Below are 21,186 nucleotides of genomic sequence, written 5' to 3' on the forward strand. Positions count from 1 at the left end.
GTAAACTTCGTTTTGAAACATATATTTATTAGTTTATATGAATTTTAAAAATTATATTTTGATTTTAAATGTGATATGCCTCAATATTCCTTGTCTATTAGAGAAAAAAATATAGTGAAGTATTTTCTTCTAATCATTATGACAAATCTTACAGCAAGAAGTATCTTGCTCAGAAGGATGTGCTAGAAAAACTGGAACAGAATATATCAGGAGGAAAAGTAAGTGTAATAATTATTTGTGTCTATTTGTAATAATTTTTGTTTATTTGTATTAATGCATTTTACATTCTACATTTTTAAAGCCCATTCATAATAAAATATTAATTGTTTGAAATATCTTCTTTTGGTTATGATTCTTTTTTGTGTCCCCCACAAGCTTGCAAAATCAAAACTAATTTAAATAAATCAGTCGTGATAACATATAAACATATGGATATTAGATATCCATGTAGTTTTTGGAAGATATCAAATAATTTCAATTTTATATCTTTTCCAATTGTAAGTTTTTACAATAGTTTAAAATGCAAGGGATGTAAGAATTTTGAAAAGCTGAATATTCATCTTATTCTTGATATATCTTGGGTAGAGATTGATCAGCCTAAGTGTTCTCCAGGTCATCTCAACACGTGGGCTCACTGGGGCACGATCCATGGGGTCTCGCGTAACCATGTTTGTGAGATTTGGTAGATTCTCCACCATGCTAGTGAGATTTGGTACTATGATTTTTGAAAGTAGTTAAATTGGTAAGCAAGTACTTCCAGCTATATTGGGGGATAGGAAGTGGGAGCGTGGTGCTATAAGATGGCTCTGAGTGACCTACCTATTTTTTTATTTTAAATCTATATAGCATAATTGAAATTAATTGCATTATATATATATATACACTTTTTTGTTATATAAACACACATGATAAAATAAATGTTTCTGGTAATAAAATTGATTTTAGATTGATTAAGTTAAAATTTAAGTTTTGAAAGTAAAAGAAATGCTGCTTTGAGAGAAAAAAATTTCTATGTATATCAGAACAAAAAGAACTACTTGTATATCATTGAACATGTAGAATATTATTTTATAGCTCTATGCTACCTCGTTTGCAAATATTCTTCACTTTATATTAATTTTTATTTATTTTGAGAAAGGATTGATCTTAGCAAAGTCGTGAAGATTTTTGGTTGTGCTACCTGTATTAATTATCGCATCTAATTTAACTTTTTTCAGCACCAGATCATGATGGAGTCTTCATGCTATTTGTTGTCCTACATGGCTGAAGTAGTAGGAGCTCTTCGATATCAGAGTGATAAGTGAGTGATCATTTTATATATTCCTTGAGGGAAAATTAAATCCTAATGTCCAAGAAGGAAAAAGAATGAAAATCACGCAACATATTTATTAATATGATATGAAAATTGCAAAGTTTTCTAGAGTATATGGAACATAGAAGGACATGCATATAGCAATGCAAAATGTGAAATTATTTATTTGTGTGTACCTCTTGAGATTCTTTATTGAAGTTTGATTTCATTTTTCATTAGTCTTTTTCTTACTTTAGACCTTCTGATTCAGTGTTGCATAGGTTACTAAAAGCATATTGGAGAATTTCTGAAAGTCTCAGTGCAGTTACTTATTAAATTTTTATATTTACATCTCTTAAAAATTTAATAAATTGGGGAGTATAATAAAGCATCCGCCATAAAATATTCTGCGAGGGAATTAACATAAGTTAAATAATTAGTATGCAGCTGTATAGATCTGAAATATTTGGTAATACACTGTTATAATTATCATGTTTTCTTTTCAGAACATCTATTATGAGTCGCACTGGTGCAGCTTCTCCACCTTGTGATGGGGATCTGCATCATCCTGAGCTGGATTCAGATTGGGTCGAAGAATTAGGACCTGATGACGAAGAGTCTGCTGGTGAAGATTCTGTAAGCCTAAAATGTTATATTCAAATTTCTGATTGAAACAATGAAAGTGATGCAACCTTGTCCTATGTGCTCTTTCGCACCAGGATGTATGTGTGTATGTCTTGGTGTTTGTGGGCATTAATATTATGTTTGTACATGTAAACGTGAGAACAAAATTATAATAAAGGAAGTCGTTGTTGTGGCCATGACATGGATGTTAAACTGGTCATCTGGATGTTGTGGATATGGTTTTTCACATTGCAACTAGATTTTGTAGCATTGAACATTTCACAGCACAGCACAAATAAGAGTGCTGTATTGCGTGATTAACATGTGTAATTAAAATACTTTACAATGTAATACTAAACTACTTATTTCACATACTGCTTTGGATGGTTCCACATAAAATGTGCCACTGTTTCTAGTCAGAACAGCAATGGAATCAGCATATCATGAAACTCAAGGTTCTAACTAAGCACACACACACGATTAAACTAGGTGAGGCAGGCATGGAAGTAACTTAAATCAACTTTTAATTTCACATTTAGCTAAAAGATCACGGACCAGCCTGAACAAACTATGAACAGAACTGTGTGGTGTAACATAAAAATCAACTATTTTAAAGAACACGACGCATGCCCATCATGCAACACATTGCAGCACAAGCTGTGACGTCAGATTATCTTCATCTGCATATCCTCACAATGCATACCATATTAATGCATTGAAATTATTACGATAAATATTTCTACAGATAAGATATTCAGTTAGCTAATCTGATGTCCTTAACAGTTACGGCTGTGACCTACCTGGTAGGGAAGGAATTTGTTATTTCCAATAATGATAAATTGTGAAATGGAAATTCATTTAAGTGAATGATTTCAAAAGTAAAAAAAAATCATGAAGCAAATGAAAAAGAAAAGACATGTTAACTTAGACAAATAAATAATAAATTATGATACATGTTTTCCTCATCTATAATTTTTCAATTCATAAACTATAGAAAATGTATCTGCATGGTGAATTTAGTCTTACTAAATGAAATTTTAAAATTAGAATTGCTTTTTATTTGTTTTTTCTTTTAGGATGAAGATTCTTTGTGTAACAAGCTGTGCACATTCACAATAACTCAAAAAGAGTTTATGAATCAGCATTGGTATCACTGTCATACTTGCAAAATGGTAGATGGAGTTGGAGTATGTACAATTTGTGCCAAGGTCTGTCATAAAGATCATGATGTGACTTATGCCAAATATGGCTCATTTTTTTGTGACTGTGGTGCCAAAGAAGATGGTAGCTGTCAGGTAAAGTGACTATTATTACTAATTATTATTATATATTTATGTAATGAGTTAGTACTTATCAAAAATAAAACAATTAGAAAAATTTCTTTTGATATTTTTCTTCATAACCAGGGTTGTGTGGCAGGTTTTTGACACATGACAGTTTTTGACCATTTAAACCGTCACATCAAAAACCTCAAATATTACTTTTAACCAGTCAAGTGGTTACGACGGCGTTTGCCGTCGCTGCCATACGTAATGTTGGTGCCGACGTGCAGACTTTTTTCGGTCTTTTTCACCAGTCAAGTGGTTAAAACGGCATTCGCCGTCGCTGATATACGTAATGGTGGTGCCTACGACGGCATTTGCCGACACACAGACTTTTCTGTCTTTTTCACATGGAAATGACGAAATAATTTGTCATACATGTGTTGCCATCTCTGTACAGCCATCCTTCTACTTTATTATCTCATCACTAGATGGAGTTGACAATTATATTTCAAGGTCTGGGATTATTATTACAATTATCTTTGTCATGCTTTGCAAAGCTGCATCCCCATCGTTTTTGTTTCAATTTCCAACTCCCTTGCGAAGATGCATTTGTTTTATTACTCATATATCTTTTAGCAGAGGTTCAACTACTATGGTTCCACATAAATCCATCAACAGCATTTCTTTTAGTCACAGGACATCATGACCACCCCTCCCCACTTTTGGGGTGTCATATTATGTCTCGACACATTCAAGCTATAAAAAAAATATTTTAATATTTCAAACTTCCAAGAAAAGGGAAAAAGCATGCGCATCTTCAAAAAAAAGTGGGCACTGCGGGTAACGCTCGGAGAAATTCATTGGACAGTTGACTGGTTAAATATAAAAATTCCCATTGGAAATACACACATTAATTGCATGTAACATTTAAAGTGACTGTTATACAAAGAATAAATATTTAATATGATTGTAAAATAATTTTCTACTCTCTACAGAATTATTTTGGACAATATATATGGTTTTTTTCTTATAAAATATACAATTTGAACAAAGCATAGCATAAACACTGAAGGGAAAACTATGGTAGGATTTGGCATTCTCTGATTCAAGATGATTCTTGACCTTCTAAAATTTCTTCAATTGCTTATATGTATATGCATTGATATAAACCATCTGCTGTACTCTTTCTACAACCGATAAGTATTTAAAAAAGTTTATTATATCATATATGTAATGTTCATTTCTGTTATTATTAAATTAGTCTTTTCTGTTATTATTTATTATTAATCTGTTAGTATCTAGATAATCACTGATACTTAAAACGATACTTTTATTGCGCATAACATTGAAATATATCTAGCGATCAAAATACTAAATTTTAGGACTAAAATGTCATTTAATTTTGCAGGGCTAGCTTTATTATGCTTAAGAAACTCCTGTAACTTATCCTTAGTCAAACTTATTCTTTCTTTTTGTACTATGATATGGTATATTTACTATAATTTACAATGCAATGGTTTTCCAATTGAAGCTGTATTTAAACATGCTTTAGGTATCAAGTCCTGTCAGGTCTGTTTTGGTTGAAAATACTCTTTAAAACTGTGAATTTATATACCCTGAGTTAAGAAATTTTTAGGTGAAAATGAGTGAGTTTAATTAGTGTATTGACAGATGCTGCATGAGAGTTTTTATATGGAATAAAATTTTGGACAGTTCAGAAAATTTAAAATGTAAAAATAGATTTTTTCTCAGTAATTATAATTCCAAATATAAAAATCTACATAAAAGTGTTTTGTTATTTAACATATTTATCAGGTTAAAAACTATTTGACAACATGACAATACGTTTTTGACTGTTTTAATACTGATTTTGTTTTTGAAATCAAAAACCTAATGCCCTATCATACACATTTTGAATAAGCAGCTCTATTCCGTTTAGCAAATTGAACACAGGTAATGAGTAGTTTAGAAAAATAAACCATAAAATAATATTTTATATGTTCTAGACTCTTATGTTGAAAAATTCAAAATTGCAAATTATAATTAATATTTTGTTTTAATTACTGTAATAAATTAATGTTTAAAAATATGCAAATATTGTAATATGCAAAAAAGTAAGTATTTCATCAGGTTATATACGTATTGTGTTCAAAAGCATTCATTTAGGTTTTTGACAGTTTTCAATGGTTTAAACCAGTTTTTGACGCTTGTCATGTCAAAAACTCAACCCCCTAACCTTGTTCATAACATATATGCTGGATATGGATTTAAGTAGAGGATTAAAAGTACTCTCCCATAATTTACTTCACCTTTTCATGAAATTGTGAACTTTCAACTATTGTCAAATGTATAAAAAAATTTTAGACTTTATTGTCCTATTAGTAGGAAAATGATTTGTTGTATTTCTAGTTGAGTTTTTAGTGTGTTATAGTTGCAGTTCTCATGTGTTGATCATTTTGTTCATCCAGTACATGATTCTTGTATATCTATCTTCAAGGCACTTGTGAAAAGAAGTCCCAAAGCCAACACAGAGAGTGGAGCTCTGGTTCCGCCATCAACAGCCTTTCCCTTTCCTGCAGAAAATATACTGCCAAGCTCACTTCGTAGACGACCATCTTCCCCTACACCATCTGGTGCTGCAACCTCTTCTAGTACTGGGCAGACATCTGAAGCCAAAAAGCAGACAGAAGAATCACTGAAGCATAAGCAAACTTTAGCTAAACAATTAGAGGTACTTTTTGTATTCCATCTTTATAACTGAGGCTTGGATGTTTATGACCTAAAGAGAAACGTTGTTGCTGATCGGTTAAAAATCCTGAAATTCAAGTTTTTTAACAGCCTATCAGCAACAACTAATTATAGTCCTGATCATAACGATCATGATTTACAAGCATTACGATTATGGCTTTCAATAGTGCTCATTGATCTTAAATCCTTTAATGTGGCTTCTATTTTTAAGTTTTTTTTAACTTTTCTTTGGAATCATTGATGTTGCAACAAATTATTTTTCTTTTATTCTTTAAAAATGTGGGCAAGAGATAGAAATATAAATCTTTTTTTTTTTTAATTCAAAAATCCATTGAATGAGATCAGCTTTTCTAGATTGTAATTTTAGTCTTTTCGAAAAGTTAACTTATTACAATTGCAAGCAAGAAAATGATAATAGAATGTTTAATAATTACAGCATTGTATACATATAATACTGTTTTGGTTTTGTTGGTGATTGTTATCAAAGGCCTTGTCATAAGCATTGAATATAAATTAAAATTTTCTCTTTGTCAGTAATAATTAATTGGGCTGTAAAAAAATAACTTCTTTATTTTTGTCTCGATATTTCTAAATTGAAAAGTAAAATATTCTGGAATCTACACTATGTGTTTACTCAAAAAATTAATTTATTCAGGATGTGATTAGAGATTTGGAACTTCTCAATGTTTTTGCACTAAAGCAAGAGTGCTTAACCTGTGTATGGTTCATACCCTTTGGGAGGTCTTTGGAAATATTTCTGGCAGTCTTTTAGCTTGGATGCAAAAACAATTTATTCATCAATTTTGTATTATATTCTAAATATATATTTTTAAAAAAAAGGTCTGTGACCTTCATTTTATTGACACAAGATGTCCAGAGAACACAAAACATTGAAAATCCCTTCACTAGAGTGAACACAAATAGAGTATGTTCATAATGTATTAAAATAAAACCATCTATATCTAATATATGGTACTTGTGTATTATTTTTTTTATTCTGTGAATTATAGCTATAATATTTTTTTTATCAATTTTTCAGAGCTCAAGAGAATTGCTTTTAGGATATCTGGTAAGATTTTATAATTTAGAAATATATTGTGTAAGTATGTAAAATTTTGCTTTTTGAGACTAACTAATAATCTGTTTTTTCTTCTTCAACCTTGAATAGGGAGGTTATATTCAAACCTCTTTGAGTTTAATTAGATATATGCTCACATTTGTATTCAATAAACGTAGTCCATCATAGTTTGATGTATTCTTGAATATATATATGAATGTTTTCTCAGATATTTTGTGCATAAACCTTAGTTATATAAGAAGTAATATATATGTGGAAAAACATGGCTAACCTTTAATTAGTCATTGCATGTAATGTAATATTTGTAATATTGGTTTTGAAACACATTCTAATTCTTACGTACTTGTGTTTAACCATGCATATTATTGTTTTCTATTTATGGAATAGGCCACACACAGTGTTGCATCAACTGTGTTGGGTTTACTGCAGTATCTGATGCCAGCCGTATTACGTGCATGTCAACGTAATTCTCCTATTGGTAGCTCAATTCGCGCTCAGAATGCATTACAAGATCTTCATACTCATGGAAAGACTTTTGAGATGTCAGATCAGCTGATGGTATATATTTTATTCTTGCCGTTATTCAATTTCATGAGTGGTTTACTGATTAAATATTGTGAGAAATAAATAGTTCTAAGTTAAAAATGGTTCTATGCTTAATTTTTTTAAAGGTTCCTACTTTGGGTTCTCAAGAAGGAGCATTTGAGAATGTGCGAATGAATTATTCTGGTGAACAAGGACAGACTATTCGTCAATTGATAAGCTCACATATGATCAGGCGAGTTGCTATGTGCTGCTTGGCTTCTCCTCATGGTAAAAGACAACATCTTGCTGTGAGTCATGAGAAAGGAAAGGTACATTTTTTTTATTTGATTATTTCATTACTCTGCAGTATGTGCTAACTAGATCTGGACTGACACTATTAAAGTTAAATAGTTAGATACATATCTAGATATCATTCATGAAACAATTTTTTTTCAGAAAGCTGTATGTTTTAGATGCATGTATCTGCTTCTTTATTTCTTTATGTTCTAAAACAGTGATTCCCAACATGGACGATGGGAGGAAAAAAATTCTGACGCGGGGGGAATGGGACAAAAAAAGGTTGAAAAACCATGTTCTATAGAATGATGGTTTCAATTTTTTGCTGTAATGGCTTCTCTGAGCTTCCAAAATGAGCGTACTCCTCCTCATGCTCTATTTTTACCAAAATTGTGCTTTAAAGGGAAGGTTACTATGGAGTAATTTCCAACATTCAGAAGTTCTTGACGCTCCTTGGAATTGGTGCCTCCCAGTTTGAAAACACCTATTCTATCAAATAAAGAAAAAAAATGGAAATCTCTGTAAATGTGGTAATTTGAATCACTCGTTTCATTATCAGAATCATGATTTGCTTGGTAGGCAAAGAATTATTGTTTTAGTTTTTTTTGAAAGGAGGGGAGCTCCTATTTTTTGTATTGGTGCAGTCTTAAATTTTATACAATGTTTCTTTGCAGATCACTCTGCTGATCCTTTCTGCACTTCTAAAACAAGCTGACTCAACAAAGAGGAAATTGACTCTTACAGTAAGTGGTGCGGATTTGTGATTTCACTCTTATATATACTGTATCTGTTAGTGTAAAACATTGTAGAATATTATGAAGTTTTTAAAGTTAATTGAATGTTTCATGGAAAAATTAGAGCATATATTTTAATCTTTTTGCAGAGATTATCATCTGCTCCAATTCCTTTTATGGTGCTCTCTATCACTGCAAACCCATGCAATGAAGATTTTCTTGCTGTCTGTGGATTAAAGGTAATTCAGGTTTCCCATTTAGTGTAGGTTCTTTACTTTTTGCCTAAGACTAATTTTTAAGAGAAATCTAGTTGATTTCCAGGTAGATTATTTATATTTACCTTAAACTATTATGTAACTTAATTATGTTTACCTAAATCAATATTGCATGAAAAACAAAATTGCTGTAAAATAATTATTTCTGTGAGTTGAGGGTTTAAAATTGCAAAATTTGAAATTATGAAAATTTTTGTTGTAAAATATTTTGTAAGAAAATCTTTGAAATAGCATAGCACAGAGCCTATGTATGGAAAGAAATGGGCATAGAGAAGCCCTTGCCTCTTCCCCAAAGTGATTAAAAATTAAAAGAATATTTTTAGAAAAATTAAAAGTATTGGTAGAAAATATCTTCAAATGTGGTTTTAGTTCGTTTTTTTTTTAATTTCTAAAATGTCACTTTTTGAAAGCTAGTATATAACTCAGTTTCTCTGGGAAAGATTCCTTGTACCCTCTCTCAATTTCACGTGTGTGTGTGCGCGCGCATCCCATTTCCTCCAAGGGTAGATTCTGCATGCATACCTGGTATAACAGTTAAAATGATACAAATCATGGAAAGAAGTGGGTTTGTAATCAAAAATTGAGTGGTATTGTGTTAAAAATATTTTTTAATACATTTGATAAATTAAGTCTCCCCACCTTTTTTTTTTGCATATAATTTGATTGTGAATTATTATTTTTTTTATAGGAATGTCACGTTCTGAGTTTCAATACCTCTGGCTCAGTTTCTGATCATGTTGTTTTGCATCCACAATTAGAGTCTGGAAATTACATAGTTAAGGTATATACATAGAATGCATTTTATAGTACATTAGTAGAAATGCTCGGGTACAGATTTTCTCTGTGCTTTGAACATTAAAAATGTGCCAAATCATTGCAAAGGGATAAAAATTTTGAAAAACATTGTGTGGCAACCATGGTAATCAAAGTGAACACTCCAAAAGTAATTTTTGAAGCTGTAATTGCCAGATACAATGTTTTTGATCATTTTGGACATTTATCTTGCACTGAACAGTATTTGAAGTAGCCGTTGAGTCCTTTTTAGTATATGTATAAAATTTAGCAGAGATTGATCAAAAACTGTAGATCTGTTTTTAGGAACACATATGGTAATATATGTGTGTGTATGTGTTTTTAATGACAAATAAAACATAGAGCTAATATATACTCACAGCTGTTGGTAAACAATATTTTTTCAATTTTCAGGCAATGTGGCTGCCGGGTTCTCAAACAGAGTTAGCTCTTGTGACTGCTGACATGATAAAAATTTATGATCTAGCATTAGATTCTCTGAGTCCACAATTTTTCTTCCTGCTTCCAAGTGAAAAAATAAGGGACTGCTGTTTTGTTTTTGCCGAGGATTCACAACGCCACTTGTTAGTAATGTCATCAGTTGGTCATATCTATTCCCAGCCTATGGTGGAGGAGAGCTCTGCTAAGCATGGAGCTTTTTATGTTACAAACATTATGGAAGTTAAACATCCAGAATTGAAGGTAATTTTTTTTAACATCTTCTGAAAAATGATCAGTATTTAGATATGTATTTATTAAAAATATTTACAGTTGAATTCACTTATTCACATTTAAAGAAAGTTGCTCTTCAATATGTCTGCTATTAATTGTTTGAATGATTTGAGCATCATTTTATGTACATCAGCTGTAAAGAGATTGATCATAACAAAATATGCTGCACATATAACTTTTTTTAGAGACTATAAATTTGCTTCAATGTAAAACTTTGGAACATAATATATTTGCTAATATGTATATATATGCAGAACAATATTACTATTACTGTTTCTCAATTTTTTTTTTTCATTCTAGGATACTAATGGGACTGTTGGTGGTGGTGGAGTTTCAATCTATTATTCCCATACGTTACAACTCTTATTCTTCAGTTACACTCAAGGCAAAAGCTTTGTGGCACCACTCACTCGTGTATCTCCACTACTGTCACAGATTTTTATGATTCAGATGAAAGCATCATCTACATCAAATGGCAACAGCAGTGGCAGTAACAGTAAACCTACTCCTCAACCCTTGTGTCAGTGGTCAGAAGTTGTAAACCATCCTGGGCTCGTTTTGGCTCAGATGCAGGCTTCTAATAATCCAGTGATTCTCATGGTTAAGCCAGATACAATCTATGTGCAAGAAATAAAATTTTTGACAGCTAAATCTAAAATTACTGACATGGTTGCTATTCGCCATGTTGTCACAGGTGGAGAACTTCGCACAACTCTGATCCTGCTGTGTGAAGATGGTAGTCTGAGAGTTTATATGGCCAATCAAGAACAGACTGGATATTGGCTAACTCCAGCATTTCAGTTGACAACATATCCTAGTTCACTAAAGCCAGCAAGGAAGAAGAAAGCAGCAAAAACCGGTTGTCCCACAGGCAGTGTAACTTTCCCAGTTGATTTCTTTGAGCACTGCACTGCACTTGGAGATGTTGAATTTGGAGGCAATGATTTACTACACTTGTATAATGCTGCACAAATAAAACACAGATTAAATACTACTGGGCTGTATGTTGTTTGCCAGAAAACAGCTGGATTTACAGTGGAAATCACAAATAATGACAACGCAATGGTGATCGTAGGAGTGCGTATTTTACTCGGTAGCCAAGATGTTCAGCGTGCTCCATCTTACATTGAAATCTTCGGTAGAAGTGTTCAGGTGAATCTCACTCGCAGTAGGTGGTATGACTTTCCTTTCTCTCGTGAAGAATCTTTGATGTGTGATAAAAGAGTGACTATAGTCTTCGGACCCAGCTCTGATCCATCATCAACTATTATGGTTGATTCTATCAAACTTTATGGCAAAACAAAAGAGACATTTGGCTGGCCAGAAGACTGTGAAGAGTTTACAAACCAGAACAATACTGCAACTCCTGCAAATGGTACCCAGGAAACTGGTGTAGAGTTAGATGGAATGTCTACCACACCTCTCCCACTGACATCATTGGATAGGTAAGTTTCAATAAAATCTTACAATGCATGTTCTATGTTATTAAATTAAATTTGATGACATTTCGGTAATGCAAAGAGCAGGGTAGACAAATTAATCAAACCATAGTGTAAATTAGTTGTGTTTAGTCTTTGTGCATATTATTTAATCATTTCACTTATGTATATAAAAAGTAATGCCTTTTCCTCTCTCTTCTTGATCAGACTTGTGAGCAGCAGCCTTGAGCTTTTGGATGGATATTTTTCTGTCAGTACAAACACAGAGGAAAAATCATCATTGAAAAATTCTGCAATAGATCTGGCTACCCAGATGCTAACATTGCCTACAGCACCCATTGTACATGATCACGTGAAATCTCTCCTCTTCACATTGTACAACAATAAAAATTCATACTCTTCTCATAAGGTAAACTTTTTTATTATTATTAAAATTAGGTTATGTCAAACAAATTCATGAACACTGTTCAAAATGTATTGAAACCATGTATGTAGGTCTCAATGGCATCTCAAAACATTTTTTGATGCCCTATATAAAAAGTATGTTTTTTAAACAATTTGAATTGCTGTACAGCCTCATAAATCTAGCATAGGTTGTGTTTTCCGTCAAATTTCTTGCAATTTTTTCACATTATGTCCAGGGTACACTGATTTAAATCAGCTTGATTTTTTTTTAAATCATTGATTTTAAATCACAAAATTTTAATTTCGTTTTTTCTTTATTTAAGTTCAGTGATATTAAAGCAAAAGTAACCTAGTATAATATCCATGTTATTGAGTTGTGAAGTTCTTGATTAATACAAATACAATGCCACAACAGGCAAAATGCCCAACGAGGTGGCTGAGAAAAAGATGCCCATAATAAATATGGATGCCACATATTTCAAAAATACAGCAACCCAATTAAAAATGCAATCGATTTACCCCAACATGTTTATCATATTTCTTTTTAAACGTGTCAATTGTGTTACAGTTTACTACCTCTGGGGGTAAGCTATTCCATTTATTAACTACCTTATTAGAGAAAACTTCCCTGCGACACCATAACCTCGCATTGTCTTTTACCAATCAATGTAATAGCAGTAACAGCACATCCTTGTAAAAGCAGTTGATTGCGGTGTAGTAATAATTCATGGTCCATCCTATCCATCCCGCTGAATATTTTGAACACTTTGATCATATCTCCCCGACACCTGCGTTCATCCAATGTTAAAATATTTTTAAAAAATGAAGTCTCTTCATAACTCAAGCCCCATGCGCCAATAAGGACATGCGTAGCTCTTCTCTGCACCCCTTCAACCAGGTCAATGTCCCTTTGTAGGTATGGTCTCCAAAACCTTGCAGCATACTTCTGTCCAGGACGAACTAAGCCTCAGAAAAACGGAAGAATAACTTTAGGAGAACGCGAAGAAACCTTTTTGAAAAATCTTTTCCTATATTAAAAGAAATATAGAAAAAGATCTGGTAAATATAGACCTGATTCTCCTAGATACTGTGCAAAAAGGTAGCTGTTCTATATCTAGATTTTGTGCATTTAAAAAATCGCAGAAAAGTATATGAAACTAAACCTATATATAACTTCAAGTATTTACAATGCATTACAATGGAGCACCAGAGTTCTTCCGATTATGAAAATCGAGAAATTAGTTTTGTATAAAGCGTTGAATTCTATGCCCTAATTGCTGATTTAAAATAATAATAGATACACCAACATCAATACGGTTGGACTTGAAATTTTAATACGAAAGAAGAAAAGGTCTAGAGTTTGGTAGTTTTTTGTCAAAATTCATTATATCTGTGGAAAAATAAACATGTGTAAATTATTAGGCAACATTATCATGCAAGTTGGAAACACATCATAATAAATGTATCCATCCTTTTTGCAGGAAACAATAGTGTCTAGTAATTTAGTTAATTCAGAAGTATGTTTTTAATTTAATTCATGCGGAATCATGTTGCATTTTTCTCATTTAATTCATGCGGGATCATGCTGCATTGAACGAATTGAGAAAGGCACCATATGTGATACTGAGTCGTCACCAGGAATTCACTTTGAAGGGGAGGGGGGACTCATGAATAAATACACTGCAAGAAAAATGTTAATCCATAATGTTAATTCAGGTTTAACAACCTTTCATGTTTCATAAACACAGATTTTTGGTGTTCATATTTCTTGCTTGTAAATTCTTTTATTATCATCCGTTCGTAAGTTTATTCATTAATGCTAAATTAAGTTTGATAGATTAGGTGAAAAAACATGCATGAAAAAAATGGAAGATTTGTTTTAATTACTAAGCAGTTTCAATCAAAAAAAATCCAATTTTTTATTTTTTTTTAAAATTGTGATTTTTTCATACCCTGCTTATATCTAGTTTTCAATGTCTTATTCACTCTTTCCCCCTCCCCATCTCAGGATGAAGCCTTGCTAGGATATGTTGTTCGATGTCTTTTCTCCAATCATGATGGCAAGGCACTGGAAGAATTGGATGGTGAAGCATTTTACAGGTTGGTGGCCATCACGAGAGGTGTTGCAGTTGCTCGTCCTGGCAATTTAGTCAAATTTGCTGAAGTTCATGATCAGTTATTGAGCAGTGAAGTGTCAGATAGAGGTAATGTAATTTTATGCAATTCCATAATATAGTCGACAGTCATTTTTACAAACACGCACAGACGTGAAAAGTAAGTTGTTTGTAAAATCAAAAGTTTATAAATGGGGAAGAGATAGGAATGCTATATTGCTTGGGACCAGAAAATTAGTTTGTAAAAATGTGTAGTTTATAAATTGAATGTTCGTAAAATTGAGCGTCGACAGTATTTTATTATTGTGCATGCATGCTGTCAAAACTGAAAGATATTCTTATGTTTGTGGAAGAGTTTTCATGTTTTTTCAATGAATACTCGTCCCATTTCTATATATATATATCTCAGATTCTCAAACTCATTTGTCCTATCACCTTCTCAAAAGAGGAAATTCCAGTATTCATTTTGTGAAACCCTGCAGAAAAAATTTTGAACTTTACTTTAACTAGTAATTAATTTTACTTTTGTGTTTTGTATTACAGATATAGAGACTGCTCTTGAAGGAACTTCATCGCGTTATCCTGAGCGTCATAAGCCAAGCATAGGAAGCCCTCAGAAGCCTTCTGACTTTTCTGGCTGTTCACGTTTCATCACTCAGTTATCAGATGCATTTTGGCATCTTCATGCTCTGCAGCCAAGAAACCTTTCCATTGCTCCTGTTTCATACAGAGGCTTGGTCCACGTGGATGCCACAGTAAGATCAAATCCTTTTCATAATTATTGAGGAGTGCAATCATGACTGTCCATTAATAAATTTCATTGCAGGTTTTTAACACTGCTGATGATATTCTTGTCTGTTAAAAACATAATTTGTGTATTGTAATATAAATTTTGCTTCAAGTATTGTGTGCTTAAGACTATATAATTTTTGGAAATTAAAAGTGCATTATGATTCATTGCTGTTTCTAAGTTTGATGATATTGTTTTTATGAGTGGTTCTGAAAGCAGGTTTTGTGTAGATAACTGAAACGGTAATGACCATTCCAGGTCAGAAATGAAATATACACATTTCTAGACTGTCCTGACAGAAGAATCAGGAGTAGGGGTGAAGGAACTTGTGCACAGAGTGTTGGAGAAGTGAGATAAACAGCAGTCAGGTGGGACAGTGCCAGTTGAAAGCAATATGACAGAGAGGCGTGTGCTGGAAATGTAGTCAGGAAATGAAATGTGCTATCATGCTCTTCAAACGAACATGTAAGGAGTGCGTGACAGCTGTTTACAGAGCATCAGTTGACGGAAATGTCCCGTCAAATGCTTAGATACAGTAGAGGTTCAGTGTGTCAAGTTGCAGGTCACAAAGTGTTACATGAAAGATTTCTTCATAAAGAATATTCAATATCACAATGTATAAATGTAGTGATGACTGTGTCAAAAAATAGCCAAAATATTGTATTGTATTCTGATATGTTTCTGCTTGTAATAAAGCTTTCCTCAAAAAGTCTCTACAGGTGAAGCTTACTTTCAGAATGCTCATCATACCTGCCTCTTAATCATAACACATAGAATCAATTAAAAAATTTACTTTGTTATTTTTTCACTAATTGTAACCACTTGATTGTTACAAGTATATGTCTTCAACTAAAATATTATTCATTACTATTTCCTCCTTACTGTGTTCAAAAACTCATTTCTCTCAGTGCATTATAGAGTTCTTGTTGTGATTTATTAGTTGGCTGCTATTGTGATTGCAAAATTACATGCAATAACCCCTAGTTATATCCATCATACATATAAAAAGATGAAAAGTGTGATATACAGTCGAATCCTGTTATAACGAACTCCAACAGACTGGAGAAATAACTTCGTTATAACGAAATTTTGTTATAAAAGAATTCCAGGTCTAAGCATTTTTCCTATGTAAACTTATTTGAAGGATTAGAAAAGCGTTCATAAAACGAGAATTTTGCTATAACGGTATTCGTTAAAACAGGATTTGACTGTACTAAAAGCATGATATAACAGATGACTTTATATAGTTCTAATGTTAGTTGAATTTTTAATGTTTGTTCCAATAAAAGGTGTAAAATATTCAAATATGTGTTATAATAGGCAGCTACTGCATTATCTGCATCTCCTATGTTTTAACCAAAAATTTAAAGAATTGTTTTTTTTTCCACAGGTTCATGCATTAGTTGAAATATTCCATGCTTTTGCTGCTTGTGATCTTGAACATGTTCATTTGATAGCCAAGCTGTATGTGAAGCTTCTGTTGAGCAGCGATCCACTTGTTAGCTTTGCTGCAAAACAATCCTTGATCAGAGTGCTAAGACCTCGTGTCAGAAGGAGAAAAGTTTTCATCCCTTCGCCTCCACATTGTACTTCACCGGGTTAGTGGCCATAAACTGTTTTAGAATTGATTTTTTATAGTTATGTAAAGAAAGTTAATCAAATTTTATCATGAAAAAAAATTTTGGATTTAATTTTGTCTTAACTAGAGGTAGATATGCAATGGAAATACCATTATAAGTGTGAACTTTCATAGCACTTTACTAACAAATCTAATTTAACTCATTTGCTTATATGTTGTGTCAATTTTCAGGGGAAATTCATGAATCTGACAGCAATGAGTCAAGATCACATCCACAACCCCAAGCAATGGTTCAGCCTGCTCCTCCTGTGCCTTCTTCAAGTCAGGCACAGGCTCAAGTCCGATTGGCTTCTGCAGAAGTAGCGGAATATAACCAAGATCTTGAACAGTTTGAAATTGTTGATGGAATTGATCCTATGGTACTCTTACCTGCGGATGGACCAGGTGGTGGGGTTCCCAATTTCGAAGCTTTGATGGGCGGTCCAGGAGGCTTCCCTATGCTTGATATTCCACCGGATGATGATGAGACTATGGTTGAGTTGGCTATTGCTCTTAGTCTCCAGGTAATTCACACATTTCCAATAATCATTTAAAAAAGGTGTAGAAGTATTATAAATAATGCTTTGTAAATCTTTGATACTCTACAGCAGCTGTTCTCAACCGGTGTTCCGTGTGCACTTCCCAGGGGCTCCGCGGTGATTCAAGGAAAATAAATAAGTAAATTTGACAGATAAATGAAAAAAAGAGGCCTACAGGGTTCTGCCACAAAGATTATATACAAAAAGGGCTCCAATTAAAAACCATGTACCAAAAAGGGCTCTGTGAGTCAAAAAAAGGTTGAGAACTGCTGCTCTACAGTGAATGTTTTTCAAAATATGTGCTATGAGCAAATGATATAATTATTGTAATACTATTTGTGCAAAGTCAGTAAACCTGGATCCTTGGTCAATCTCACTAATTACTTTCTGCAATTAGTACAATGGTTGGGGGGGGGGGCACACAGCGAAAGTGGGTTTGATTCCCTCAAATCCAGCTGAGATTTATCAGCCACTTCGTTGGGCATTTTGTCTTTTGTGGCCTTGTATTGGTATTTAATTTATGATTTGGAAAAAAAATGTGTATGCTGTTATGTGTTAATTTTAATAAAATTTTATTTTTAAAAAACAAACCAGGATCAACCAGAAAGGTCAGGTGCCTACAATCTTCAAGGGTTATCACTTAGTTCTCAAGGATCTCAACATGCTTCCTCTTTGGAGGGAGGACATTACTCCGATACCACTGCCTCGGCTGGTGCTAGTGATGATGAAGGAAGTACTGCTGCCACCGATGGCTCAACGCTTCGTACATCTCCTGCTGAACAGGTAATTACTCATTTTACTGTGATTTCTTCAGTATTAGGGCTCTTCATTTCATTCATGAGCTGTTCTAAAATTATTTAAACAAATTTCCCCACTGTAAGAATTTAAGTTGACCTCTATGAAAGCTCAATCAACTACAAATATTTAACACAGTGATACCTCCTCTTACAAATCTTTCGGCTAACAAATATTTTTTTCATGATTTTTCAGTCTCTGCTTACAAATGCAGATTTGGCTAGTGAACATTTTTGTTGACATGGATGCACACTCTAACATAAAACAGCCACCTTGTCGGGTGAATTTTAGTGCCAATTGCACGTAATGAACTCTTTCCTCTGAATCTTTCTACCAATTTACTACTTTATATTACTACATCCAACTTCTTCCTCTGAAAGTTTTTGAACCATTTCATGTAAAAAAAAAGATTTGGCTTAGACAAAATGCATTGAAAAAAAGTGTATGTTTTCAGAGCATGCATTGTTTCAGTGCATGCTTTCACCCTTTAGCCATCAAACTGAATGGTCTGGACATTCTAGGGGCTTATATTTTTCATCTGCATGTATCAGACACAGAAATGAGCTGACCAAATCAGAAATAGATGGGGACACCTACAAACCCCACTGGGTTGTGTCAACACCAGATTTAGTCTATTAAAGCTGGTGTTGACGCAACTCAATGTGTCTATTAGCTTTAATAGACTAAATCTGGTGTTTTGTTGTGTATATAGAACTGAACTGAACCTTTAATGATTTGCACAATCGTGCCTATCAGTACACCAGTGGATGGCAAGTACAAATATTAGTAATTAAATTATTGGAGATACACACACAAGACAGGAACAAATGCATAAGGTTTGAACACAAGAAATATAAATGCATAATATATTTTCGAATCCAGATAGATTTAAAAAATAAATAAATAAAAAATAAATAGAATAAATAAATAGAATGTTACCTGGGCGCATGGGCAGAGATATGGAGCAAACAACAACAGAAAGGGCGTCGAAACTACTGCCCCAAGAAAAATAGAATTTTTGATATATCCTCGATAAATCGAAAAAAATGTAGACATATAGAAGGAGAGGGGTTGCTAAACATTAGATAAAAGTTTGATCGGGAGTAGGTATGGCGAAGGTATTTAGTGATATGAGTATGTCTTTGAAGGGCAAAGAATGTGCATTCCTTAAGAAGGTGAAAAAGATCATTGTAGCTATTTAGTTGATTGCAATACTGACAAGGTTCATCAGGGTTAAATTTGTGCAATATACCTTTGTTAGTATAAAGTATAAAAGGGTAAAGGCGAAGCCTGGCCATATTCTTACGGACCGCCGAGGGGAGATTGAAGAGAAGGTAAGACTGTAGGGATAGCGAAAATTCAAAATTATCGGCAAAATGAAATAATGTTGAAGCAGACAATCGAGATCTGTCTTCTTGGAGAGAGATATCAGTAAAATTATAAGTAAGGGATGTTAGAACTACTGGAGTGAGGTAAGGAGTGGGTGTACACCAGATATCAGGTCGACCGCAGTTATTCAGAAGGGTCTTGACTGAATTTGCCCAGTTTTCCGAATCTGTGTGCCGGCAGAGTTCAAGTAAGCAAATTTTTGGTAGACGATTTTCGTCCATTTTTTGAAGCCTAAGCCAGTACGAGATAAGTTGGTTAAACATTTGAGTGGCAATGGGGCGGCGACCAAGCTCAAGTCTAACAAGATAACCAGGACAATATTTGCTCAGATTTAGTAACTTTTTCAGAAAACTCGTATGGACTCTTTCCAGCATATCAGCATAGAAGAAACCCCAAACTGGTGCAGCATAACATAGAGTAGATCGTACAAGGCTATCGAATAATTTGAATGCCACACACAGCGAGGGGTTTCTGGAGCTACGCAGTAAGTCAAGTAGTTGGTTCATGGCCGCGAAAGCCTTTTTAATCATGAAATTAGCTGCTAATGAAAATTTTCCTGAAGATGAAAAAGGGAGACCAAGGTAGACATAGCTACTGGCTATTTCGAGTTTAACGTTACCCCAAAAAAAGTTAGTATTTTTTGCGAGACGGCCAGACTTTCTAAATACAACAATTTTTGTTTTGTTTAAATTAACAGTAAGGTGGTTAGATTTAAAGTATGAGTCAAGAAGATTGATTTTTTTTTGCAACTGTATTTTTGAATCACCCAGTATTACAATATCATCTGCGTACAGGAGGATGTTGAGTTCAGTGGAGTTATTAATTGAAATGCCATGGACATGAGGCTGACAAAAAGATTTTTCAATGTCAGCTAAAAATAGGGAAAAGAGGAGGGGGGAGGCAGGTTCGCCCTGCAAAATTCCTCTGGCTACAGGGAAAGAACTTGTTAACCCATTAGTGCTTCTTACTCTTGCACGGGCATCACTGAAAAGCAGATCATAAATTTTAATAATTTTATGGCTTACTCCTAGGTCAGAGAGCTTCCACCACAAAATGCTTCGATTAACAGAATCGAAGGCTTGACTTAGGTCAACAAAGCACGCAAAAACTTTGCGAGCGGGTTTTCGAAGATGGATTTGAACAATAGAGCTAAGTGTGAAAATGTGATCAGTGCAACCCCTGTTCTTACGAAATGCGCCTTGAGATTCAGGGAGGATCCCGTTCTGTTCCGACCAATGATATAGCCTTTTGGTTAGTATAAGGGAGAAAAATTTTGAGGTGCAGTTCAAGAGAGATATAGCTCTGTAATTGCTCGGGTCCAACGGAGAGCCTTTTTTCATAATTGGTGAGATTATTATTTCGGACCAAGATCGAGGAATATCACCGCTTTCCAGAATGAAATTAAACAAATTAATGAGGAATGTATGTCCGTCAGGAGGCAAATTTGACAAGAATTCATTGGAGATGCTATCGCTCCCTGGGGCTTTATTACGTTTCAGTAACGAAAGCACTGAAAAATATTCGGTAACTGAGATGGATGCTTCTAAAAAACTGCAAGAGTTACTAAAGTAAGGGTGGGCAAAGGAGTGGGTTAGGTTAGCTGTTGAGGGGGCAGCAAAGAGATTAGAGAAATAATCGAACCAACATTGTTTAGAAATTATTGAGGGGTTAAAATATGTATTTCGTCTAAAAATGTTCAAAGCTTTCCGAAATTCTGAAGAATTAGTTGCATTTTG

At 33.6% G+C, this 21,186-nt stretch overlaps 1 protein-coding gene across 1 annotated transcript in view; it reads left to right on the forward strand.

Moving 5' to 3' along the window:
- The window catches only part of poe (E3 ubiquitin-protein ligase-like protein poe), a 113,615-nt gene that overhangs the window by 40,291 nt on the left and 52,138 nt on the right, over window positions 1–21,186 (forward strand). The window contains exons 37-55 of the mRNA XM_089234227.1: window positions 155–218; window positions 1,218–1,300; window positions 1,798–1,927; window positions 2,992–3,210; window positions 5,678–5,911; window positions 6,968–6,997; window positions 7,394–7,564; window positions 7,678–7,860; window positions 8,503–8,571; window positions 8,712–8,801; window positions 9,526–9,618; window positions 10,044–10,331; window positions 10,662–11,806; window positions 12,008–12,209; window positions 14,214–14,409; window positions 14,863–15,074; window positions 16,500–16,707; window positions 16,920–17,251; window positions 17,861–18,049. Coding sequence (XP_089090353.1) covers window positions 155–218; window positions 1,218–1,300; window positions 1,798–1,927; window positions 2,992–3,210; window positions 5,678–5,911; window positions 6,968–6,997; window positions 7,394–7,564; window positions 7,678–7,860; window positions 8,503–8,571; window positions 8,712–8,801; window positions 9,526–9,618; window positions 10,044–10,331; window positions 10,662–11,806; window positions 12,008–12,209; window positions 14,214–14,409; window positions 14,863–15,074; window positions 16,500–16,707; window positions 16,920–17,251; window positions 17,861–18,049 — 4,138 coding nt within the window. The remainder of the gene's footprint in view (window positions 1–154; window positions 219–1,217; window positions 1,301–1,797; window positions 1,928–2,991; window positions 3,211–5,677; window positions 5,912–6,967; window positions 6,998–7,393; window positions 7,565–7,677; window positions 7,861–8,502; window positions 8,572–8,711; window positions 8,802–9,525; window positions 9,619–10,043; window positions 10,332–10,661; window positions 11,807–12,007; window positions 12,210–14,213; window positions 14,410–14,862; window positions 15,075–16,499; window positions 16,708–16,919; window positions 17,252–17,860; window positions 18,050–21,186) is intronic.

Source organism: Pholcus phalangioides, unplaced genomic scaffold (genome assembly GCF_987345545.1).
Source record: "Pholcus phalangioides strain wild (caught in Gottingen) unplaced genomic scaffold, Ppha-v1.0 ptg000008l_1, whole genome shotgun sequence".
Taxonomy (NCBI): Eukaryota; Metazoa; Arthropoda; class Arachnida; order Araneae; family Pholcidae; genus Pholcus; species Pholcus phalangioides.